Source organism: Telopea speciosissima, chromosome 7 (genome assembly GCF_018873765.1).
Source record: "Telopea speciosissima isolate NSW1024214 ecotype Mountain lineage chromosome 7, Tspe_v1, whole genome shotgun sequence".
NCBI classification, from domain to species: Eukaryota; Viridiplantae; Streptophyta; class Magnoliopsida; order Proteales; family Proteaceae; genus Telopea; species Telopea speciosissima.
In genome coordinates this window covers 62515921-62526480 of record NC_057922.1, presented here as the reverse complement: position 1 = coordinate 62526480, position 10560 = coordinate 62515921, and the positions used below count along the sequence as shown (strand labels likewise).

The following is a 10560-nucleotide window of genomic DNA, read 5'->3' as shown; positions in this document are numbered from 1 at the left end:
TTGGGTATTCATCTAGGTTGAATTGAATCACAACTTAAAGACTAGGGTAAGGATTCTTTGCAATCTTTGTTTTTTGGGTATTCATCTAAGTTGAATTGAATCACAACTTAACGACTAGGCTAAGGATTCTTTGCAAACCATCCTAAGTTTGTTGCATTGGAGATCATTCTCTGCGGGGGAGTGCAGGGGCCACACGTGTGCGGCAGCCAATGAACACGCCCACGTTGGCAGTGGGGGGGGGGGGGGGCAGGATTTCCGCCTTTCATGGGGGCAGGGCGCTAATTTCAAGTGGTTAAACAAACCATAGTGCAGACTTTCATACTTACACAAGTCATGAATAGAAAACATAGCTTCTTATTATCACAAAAGTCATGATTCTAAGTGGTGGTTTCCCCCAAAGTGCCTTTTAAACCACTGGGCAGAAGGGAAGGGCCCTAACGTAATACTGCCATTAGAAAGAATATAATGGATTCATTAAACAACTTCAGACCAAAAATATCTTAAAGTTAATTGCAGAAGTAATCCCAACATTGCAACAAAATTGAGAGTTCAAAGTACTTCAGTAGTGCCATATGTATAGCTAAGCACTTGGAGAGAAATAATGGACTGCTATACTATTTCTTGAATTGCAATCCCAGAATGAATTAACACCTTATCATTTGCAGATTACTGTACACATAATCTGTTTTTGCCTGCCAACTAACTGATCAGCAATCTGGGCCGCTAACTTAAGCCAATTTCAATCCTTTGAATACCAAATCATCTTGGATGATCATTAATCTCAACCTCCCTCTGACCTTTGGTCAAGTTCATGAGGCTCAGGTTGTGCTCAGGAACTCCAAAGTACCCAATTCAGGTTCTTACCGACAAAAAGCACAACATGATTGTTTGCTGCCAGATTATGATAGGATGTCACAAGAGAAATTAAGCTAAAAGGGATGCATCAGACAAATATTCACAATACTAACCATGGGCTAATGACTCAGATTAAAAATTAACGTCTCCTTCTCCAGTTGCCTTGCAATGAAAACAACCACAAAGAATAGGATTGGTAAAAATTCCACATGCTTGGTTCCAATTCAACAACTATTGGGTGTTTTAGAGGAGACCAACAATGAGACAAATGACTTGCATATTTCAGAACCATATCTCACATAATCCACCTTAAAAGTGACAATAAACTAGACAAGTCATTGGATATGACAAATGAGAAAAAGCACTGCAATAAATTCATCCAATAATCTAACAATCCCCATCCAGAGTAAACCAAGTATCATAAGCAGGATTTGATACAAGATTAAGTGAAGGCAATTCATAAATAAGCCAGAATAGGGTCTTAAGATCCTATATTGTCCCATGACATCTCAAGGAGTTCATTACCCAGCCAACCTGTATAAACATAAATGATATTCATTTCCTTCAGCAGTTTGTTATAGTAATTTATCCACCAACTCCATATCCACTCTTTGCTTACATCTTAACCTCTTGTCAGCCAAACATGAAACATGGGTATCATACTCTCGTGCGCAACACTACATTTATCAAAGATTAAGTTGCACTATTATGCCATGTCCTTGCATTACCAAGGAAACATGAATGAATATGAAACATTCCTTTCCTTGTGTAGCATACATATTTAGAACAGTACTATCTGAGGGTTTCACATCTCATTATATTTTTGTATGTTAATGACACCATTAAAAAAAATAATAATAAAGAACATCCTAGTGCATGAGGCTCCCGCAACTGCAGGGTCTAGGAGGGGCAAATGTATGCCCCTAAAAGAACACTACAAAAAATTGCTAAACATAAGACTAAGTAAAGCACAGAAAACAGGGACCGTATGATGGCATAATTGTAGGCTTTGTAGCCCACTTACCAGCAAGATGCTTGTGTGCATCACTTCTAACTATTGCAGGTGAACACAGATAAAGTAGAGTCAAAGCTGTAAACCTGAGACTGTAGTGTCACTACAGGGGGAGGCTACACAAAGCAGGATAGAAGATTTATTTATTTTTATGGGGGGGCGGGGGGGGGGGGGGAGAGGTGAGAAATAGCAAAGATCACAAAAATGCTGAATTAGAAATTATAGTACACAAAGAAAACTCACACATATGACGGAATTAAGATGATACAGAACGTACAAATCTTATCCAGATTAAAATCCTTCCATATAGAAGACCACAAAGAGCAGGCAGGTTCATGATGTTTCCAAAGGATCAACAGAATTGAACTTGTTCTCGAAAATCTGTTGGTTCTGTTCCTTGCCAAGTGGACAAAACTATTTCACGGCCCAAGTGGCAACATGGTCCTTCTAAAAGAAACTTGTGAGGATACACTTTCCACATAAGAAAACCAACTTCCAGGTGAAGCAATACGTAGATGTCCACTGTCACACCTCCTACCCATTAGAAAGAGGATCTAATGGAAAACAAGCCTTTATCGCCCATGGTTCAAATGCTACCATCATCAATGTGATTAGAATGATTGGTAAGTCTAACTACAAGGTCAAGAAGCTGATCTGCTACCCAGCTTACTAATAAGAGGTGAAACATATGACTTACCCATTGAGAAAGGTCAGTTTCAAGGAAAATAGGACAAGCATTTCCAAAACATAGGACACCCAGAGTTGTAGAGAAATTTCTACTCCAAAAATATAATAAACCCACTTTTGCCATGCAAAAGAGCAGCCCTCCCTTCATAGCATAGTAAGATGGAAAGAAATGGTGGTTCTTCTTGTTTCACTGACCCAGCTACGAAGACTATCTGCTATTGTATTATTCTCTCTGAACATGTGCACCAATGAGAAATGCTAGCTTACCTTACAACTGAATATCATTCTCAATGGAAATACCTACCAATCCCAACATGTTGTACAGAGACAAATTGTCCCACGTAGCTCTAGCTTCCATGATACTACAGGTGGTCAATAGGTGAGAAACAAAGAGAAGGAAACTAGCCACCATAACCAGCTGATTCCTAAGAAACTCTAAAATGGATGTAACTAGCTTCCACCATAGTAAAATAAAATAAAAAACCTTCTTAAACTAATCATTATGTAGCAAACTATTAATTTCAAATTGATGGTGAACTATAAAGAAGTCCAAGGGTGTTGGAAACAATAAACACTAGGGATATGAATTTGATCCAGGATACGTAGAAAATTAAGGCACTGCAAGAGATAAATGTTGGAAATATAAATAACTCACACCCCAAACTCTTTCACACTAACGAAATAGTGAATTATGAGATCTTTTTTAGTAAACCATATCTTATCCAAGACTCAACTAATAAATAACTAGACTCGCACCCTCTCAAACAGAGATACCCTGTCATACATTACAATTAAATACAAATCTTAGTTCTCTTCCCATATGACCAACCAACAGTAGTATTGTAATCCCATGTGCAATAACAAACACTGAGCTCTTTCATAAATCAAAAGCTGAGAAATGTCAAAGGAGATGCTCCAGCATTCTATATAGATTCATTTATTATAACTTCTAAAGATAATATAAAATATACTAAACTAGAAAAATACTATCTTTATTAAGGACATTAAACTTGATACATATCTAGGCTTCTAATAATAACAGGAGAAATACAACAGACACTCTCATATGAAAGTTTTTTTCTTTCTTTGCATTACTCCCTTCTCTTCCATGATAACTCTTCAGCTATGTAGCAGCAACTTATCAGGTAAACTTTCCACATAAGTCGGGTGAAGGGTCAAACAGAGTAGAGGGGATGTTTGGTCAACAAAATATAATATTGTTGGCCAGTGAAAACTTGCTCACTAAACTAGCAATGCAGAAAATCTTCAACCTCCCAACCCCCTCTCTAACCAAAGGATATGAGATGACATTTGCTTGAGTGAATGGCTTGTGCTAGAAGGTGTAGATATTAGTGTTTGACAATTTTTTACCGCTTTCCTCTTAATAAAAGATTCCTTTTTACCCATGGAGATTCCTGTCAGTGTTTAGAGCACCCCAATAACCCACTGGGGCATTTTATAAATCAATTGCAAAGATGGCATCAGTTCAATTGCAGACGCTAGAGAGTGTATTATGATTGCCTGTAAATTTTATTTATCCCTTTTCTACAAATACCAAATTCCCTTTCCCCGGAAAAAGGGACCCATTCGTGTTTAGAATATCCAAGAACCAGATGATTGGCATACCCACTTAAATGCAGACAATTGTACTTTAGAAGCATTTCCCCAGAGCATAAACAATGACTCAAATGTAGAACTTGGTTGAATCAAGTCGGGTATAAATTCTTGAACAAAGACAGAACCAACAATATACAAATAAAGAGATACAATACAACCCACCTTTTAACAATTTTTGACAAACAAGAAAAAAATATGAGCACAAAGAAGTAATTACACTCATCAAACAAATTGCAATAATGTTTTGTGCCGTAAAGAAAGTTACATTGTCACCAATTAAATAGAAGCTGAAGCAATCGAACCTCCTTAAATGTATTTTTAATTCATTTTCTTACTCCATGGACAGCAGAATTTCTCAAAGCTTCTTCCCAAGGATGCCCAGAATCCACCTTCCTTCTTCGAGGTACTACTGTGGTGATCAGATTCTTTCTTTGGGTGAACAGCATCTACGATGGCCTCGATCTCTTCCTTAGCCCGTTGAAATACACTTGGACCTTTGACTTCACTTATTGGGGTGTTCTCATCAATGTCATCACTTTTACCATGAGTTTCCTTGTGATGGTGCGGTGATCTCTTTTTAGTATGCACGATTGCTTCAATCTCTTCCTTTGCTCTTTGGATTGGATTGGGTGCTTTTACATTTTTCTCTGCCATTTTAAAAACACAATGTTGATAAAAACTTCATTCTACATTTCAATCGAACAAGCAAAGAATCAGGATCCAGACCAACAGGAAAATCTAACAAGCAAAGAATCATTTCTTTCCCCTAATAAGGCAATACAACAATATCATTAGCTCTTGAACTTTATCAAGAAAATTGCAATCTGATCGGTAACATCATAAGGGCTTGCTTCTGTTTCCCAATCTTGTATTTTGTTTTTTGTGTTTTTGGGGTTCCTTCCGGGTCTTGGCAATGAAACCAGTACAGAAAATGGAAGAGATTGTTACAATCACAGCATACCACCAATGACTAAACAGGGGAAGAAAATTAGAGAGAAGAAATCTAGTAGCCATGAAATGTTATTGGAATCCTCCACTGATTCGTTTTCTCAATCCAACCCCTTTACGACCATTCCATCGTATATCAATCAGAGGAAAGTAAAAGAAAAAAAGAAAAAAAAGGAAAATCCATTGAGAATTGCGAACATTCGAATTGGAAGAAAAAAAAAAGACATTTGAGAACGACAGAAGAAACAAATACCCGACAAGGAGTCAATTCGCTCTGGTTTTGGTTCCGCCATTAATGGAGTGTTTCACTGTTCACAGCGATTCTCGTTCCTTACAATCTAATCCTTACGAACGCAGGCAGAAGTGGGCCGTATAAGTCCAACTCCAAACCGAACACGACGATTCAATGAGAACATGGAAAGGTACCAACGAAGAACACACCCATGTACGGATGTGGGATTTACTGCGCAGGCGAGATCTCAGCCGGTCGTTTCGCGCGAGCACCTCGTGTTGTCAGCGCTCGCGTGAATGTTGTTATGAGAGTAGTGATTAGGCACATGCCGATGGTAAGGGGGGAAATTATCACCTCCAGTTTGCTGACCGGCCCATGTCCCAGTTCCTCTAATAGGGGGATGGTGGATCCCACTCGGGTAGAGTGTTTGGGCATGGGTAGAGAGATCATTTCAGTCCCCCTTTGTTAGAGAAACTGGGGAACTGGGCCGGGCAGTCAACTGGAGGTGATAAAGGCCCATGGTAAGAGTGTCGATTAGAAATTTAGAATCGGATCCAAACCGCGGTTCAGAATCGAATTGGTTCCGTTTCGAATCCATCGAAATGATTTGATTCGATTTTAATTTTGAAAATTAAAATTGTATTCAATTTAATTTCGGTTTCAATTTTAGACTAAAAACTATCAGTTGAATCAAATAAAATAAAACGTAAATTGTAGAAAAAGAGTTGAAAGATACTACATTTAATAGTGTGGGACTATATCTTGGTTTCTTCCTAATTGTATTTGGTTTAGCAATTTATTTCCACTTAAATTGAATCTTAATTGAATTATTGAGATTGTTTACAATCTGAATAAACACGAATCGATTTGGATCGGTTTCAATTTTGAGATATTTCGGTTTTGTTTTTTTGTTTATACATATTGTATTATGAACCTAATTGACACCCTTATCGAATGACCATGATACGTCCACCTTATTGACCATACGACCCCACATAGGACGGATGATCCATTTTATTTGAACCACATGGAATGATTTTTTGATATTTTGATGATTTTATATTGTCCTTTCTTCATTGTGGGCGATTTAACAAAATTCTTTATCTCCATGACCATCGCGTTCAGCATGTCAAGGAGTTATTAAAATTATTAATAATTTTTTATTCATTGATATACCTTCATGTAGGCCTAAATTCACCTGGTCTAATAGACAGAAACCTTCATATTTGGTTAAAGAAATATATGATAGAGCTATAGCTAATCATCTATGGTTATCTCGTTGGGACAAAGCTTTTCTGAAAGTCTTATCATCTTTAAGGCCTTTAACTATTGTCCACTTTTAGAAGTTATTTCATTTTCAGACAGCATGTCTTGACCATCCTGGATTTATGATCCTTTGGAGAAGTAGATGAGGTTCTATGTCATCTCTTAACTTAAGCTGTAAACAGAATAGGCTTGCTTTCTTTCTAAGGAAGTGGAATAAAGAGACTTTTAGAAATCTAATGCTTGTTAGAAGTTAAACATGCTACACCTAAAGTTAAGAATCAATATGAACAGATTTCAAGTAAATTAAGTTGGGTTGTTGATGTTGAGGAAGTATTTTGGCTATAAAAAAGTCTTAAGGTAACATATATTATGGGAAATTTTCATGTACCTCCCCTGAGGTATCACGTAATTATAAAAATATGTCAGTTTTGAAAAATTACGCGTGCCCTCTATTTTTGGCACCCATTCCGTTAAACAGGGACTAACAACATTCAAATTAAAGGGTAAAAATTGATCAAATTGCCCTTCGGAGAAAAAAAACTTGTAACTCATCTTCCCTAAATCGTTTAGGGTTTGAAAAAAGGGAAGTTGAGTTGGGCTTCCTTCTCCATCTCCTCCAGCAGTGCCATCAACAATATCCTCACCGGCGACACCTCCTCTTCCCTTGCCTCCACCCCGCCACCGATTTTGTCTATACAACCAGTTCAAGTACCATTGGTTCTTCTCTCACCTCCATACCACAGGAATCCTCATCGGATCCTCCACCCTTCCCGATGGTCCATTATGATCATCCGCCTCTCCTTCGTCACAATCTCCAACGACGGCTTATACCCCACCACACTGTAACTAGGGATGTAAGCGGATCAGATTCGGCTCGGATAGTGATATATCCGCATCCGCATCCACATCCGATTAGCTTTTGGACGGATTCGGATAATGCTAAACGGATTCGGATTGGATATTTTATCCGTTTACATGTAAATATAGTTTTTTTAGGATAGCTATAGCCTATCCGTATCCGTATCCGTTTAGCTTTCAGACGGATTCGGATAGTGCTAAACAGATACGGATAAAGATACGGAAACGGATTTTGACTATTCATTTACATCCTTGACTGTAACGTCCCTAAATAGAATTAATTGAAAACATCAAAAAGAATTGAAGTTGATGACACAACACAACCCAATAAAAATGTCGTTTGATCTTAAAAGCACGTGTTACTGTTACCAAAATCAAAGCTTGGTAACCATTAGGGGTGTTCCAGGCTCGATCGAGCCCACCCGGTTAAAGTTCGGGCCGGCCCGATTACTAAATGTGTCGGGCTTAGTAATCAGGTGGTCCCGGTGTGGGGTCCTAGCCCTTCGGACGTCCGACCAGATTGATCGATTCTAGGCCCGACCTAGACCGCCCAGTTACAACCCGACCCAGTCCGACCCTTTAACTTATAAACATCCCCTCCTCATCCCTCCAAATTTCCTTGTTTTGTTTGTTTCTTTGTTGGTCTTTGACAATTATTGGTTAGATCTTACTTTGTTAGATGTGCTTCTATTCAGTGTTGTGCTGCTATTTTTTTATTCCTCTCTACTTACTTTGTTAGATGTGTTTCTATTCGGTGTTGTGTTGCTATTATTTTTTCCTCTATTTACTTTGTTAGCTATGCTTCTATTTGGTGTTGTGCTGCTATTTTAGTTGAGATAAGCTTTATTTGACTTTGAGTTGAGGTGTACCGTGACTGCCCAACAAGGTGATGGTTTGAACTTAAAATTTTGGTAGCATGTCAATTAGTAAGCCCACATCGTTTAGAGTTAAACGGTTTATTAGCCCGTTTTGGACCCGGTTTAGGCCCGTTTAGCCCGAATAAGGCTGCCTCAATTAAAGATCGAACACCGACCGACCGAAATGAAATAGTACTATGCCCGTCCAAGGCAAGTCTGAATGCCTAAACGGTCGGACACGGTGCAACCTATACAATTGGTGAGGCCCAGCTAAATCCGACCGATTGACACCCCTAACCATACCCAAACGAATCGAACAGTAAGCTCGGAGTTTCCCAATCATCTTCTTTCACGAGACATTGGTAAGCGAAAACGGAGTCAGGTGATATGAGAATATGCAACAGAAGAGCGGTACAAGGTTTCCAATCTTTGAAGCCTCAACGAACTCTGCGATATCATACGCTAGAAGAAAAAAAAATTCGAGCAAATATAAATATTGGAACTTGGAAGGAAAAGAGAGAAATGAGCGTTAGCAGATACGTACGAAGTGATGGAGGCTCAACTAGGGAGGATTTGAATCTAGAAACTGAAGAACGGGAGCTGAAAAGAGAGGGGAAGCTTCTTGAATCGGTTGTACTGAGAGAACCAACGGCGGGAGCAGAGGCAAGGGAAGAGGAGGTGGTGGCCAGGTAAGCCCAACTCATCCTGCCCTTTTTTGTTCAAACCCTAAACGATTTGGGAAGACGAGTTGTGGCTTTTTCTTTTGGTGTTTTTTTCTCGCAAGGGCAATTTGATCAATTTACGTGTTAATTTTAACATTGTTAATTTGTTAGTCTTTGTTTAATGGAATGAGTGTATTTATTAACTTTTGACAAATGTAGGAAGGCATGCATAATTTTTTAAAATTAACGGATATTGTTGTAATTATGTAATACGTCTGGGGAGGTACATGAAAATTTCCCCATATATTATTGCGGGGATAGTTGTAATTAAGGGTGTCAAAATCAAACCAAAATTGTTTATCAAAACTGAACCTAACCGTTTAAGACGAAATTGTAAAACCATTTAATAAATGATTCAGTTATGTTTTAAAATTGAGACCATTTAATTAAATGGTTTAAACCAAACTAGACCATTTAACCCAATAAACCGTTTAACACTCTAAAATGTACATAAATATGTAAAAAACAAGCAAAAAAGCGTTTACCGAAACTAAACTATTTAAAATCAAAATCGTGAAACATTTAAATAAATGGTTCAATTATGATTTTAAAATTAAGACTATTTAATTAAATGATTTAAGTCGAACCACACCATTTAAACGAAACCAAATTGTTTAACATCCTTAGTTGTAATACACACTTCTTTCCTTCTATGACATATCTTTTGTCGCTTTCTCAAAGAATCTATTCCTTTTATTTTTATTTATTGAAAAATCAATCTTAACAATTGAAGCATTAAGAAAGTTTTAAAAGTTTATGTTATCACAAGGATAATTTTGTTGACATCTCAGAACTTGCGAACATGCTTATTGACTACCGACCTTAACTATCCATTTGTATACTCTTTTTTCAATCAATTTTTTTTTTTTGGTGAATTTTCAATCATATTTTATTAGCCTATGGATTGATAGCTTGGGCTTTCCTTAGCTCATATGATTCCCAAATTTTATTTTATTTTAATATGAAACAATTGCATATCTCTAAGAGATTTTAAAAAAATGAAAAAATAAAAAAATCTAAATGAGAGCTTTAGTCATTTATGTCAACCATGACAATGGTGGCTACGAGAGAGAGGAGGGACACGTTGTTGGACACATGTTTCTAATGGATTTCTTTATGATGTGCCTGTTTTAAAATGTAATATCGTAATCAGATTAATATTCAAAATTTAAACATATTGTCAATATTATCATCTAATTATATGTATTAAATATATATAATTTGTTTTTATAATACAGTTTAATAAGGTTTTGAGATGTTTAATAAGAATCATTGAAATAGAACCGACTAGATAAACCCCATACATAGTAAACTCTATCATTGAAGTTAACCATCAAATTTGATATGTGTCTTAACTAAAGAATTCCGTCCCTAGGTAGTCAAACCATGCTATTCACATGGTAATACATCAAGAGAACATGTTTAGATTCCAATAATATGCATTTAAACACATATTTCCCCAAATATCTATTAGGATTTTGGGGAAAACAAAAGTTCTCATGACTG

General features: G+C 37.2%; 1 protein-coding gene across 1 annotated transcript; it reads right to left on the bottom strand.

Annotated features, from left to right (window-relative positions):
* Positions 1 to 4215: 4215 nt before the first annotated feature.
* LOC122669753 lies at positions 4216 to 5494 on the bottom strand. The gene is made up of 2 exons (XM_043866601.1): positions 5373 to 5494; positions 4216 to 4818 (listed from the first exon to the last, which is right to left on the bottom strand). Exons 1-2 carry the CDS (start codon positions 5410 to 5412, stop codon positions 4490 to 4492), a joined length of 369 nt encoding a protein of 122 aa, XP_043722536.1. The 5' UTR covers positions 5413 to 5494; the 3' UTR covers positions 4216 to 4489.
* Between the last annotated feature and the right edge of the window lie 5066 nt (positions 5495 to 10560).

Bases quoted from the DNA above. Each gene is read 5' to 3' on its own strand.
- LOC122669753 (XM_043866601.1), bottom strand. From the start codon at position 5,412: ATGGCGGAACCAAAACCAGAGCGAATTGACTCCTTGTCGG. The intron at 4,819-5,372 runs GTATTTGTTTCT...TTAAAATGGCAG, and splicing joins GCGAATTGACTCCTTGTCGG to AGAAAAATGTAAAAGCACCC.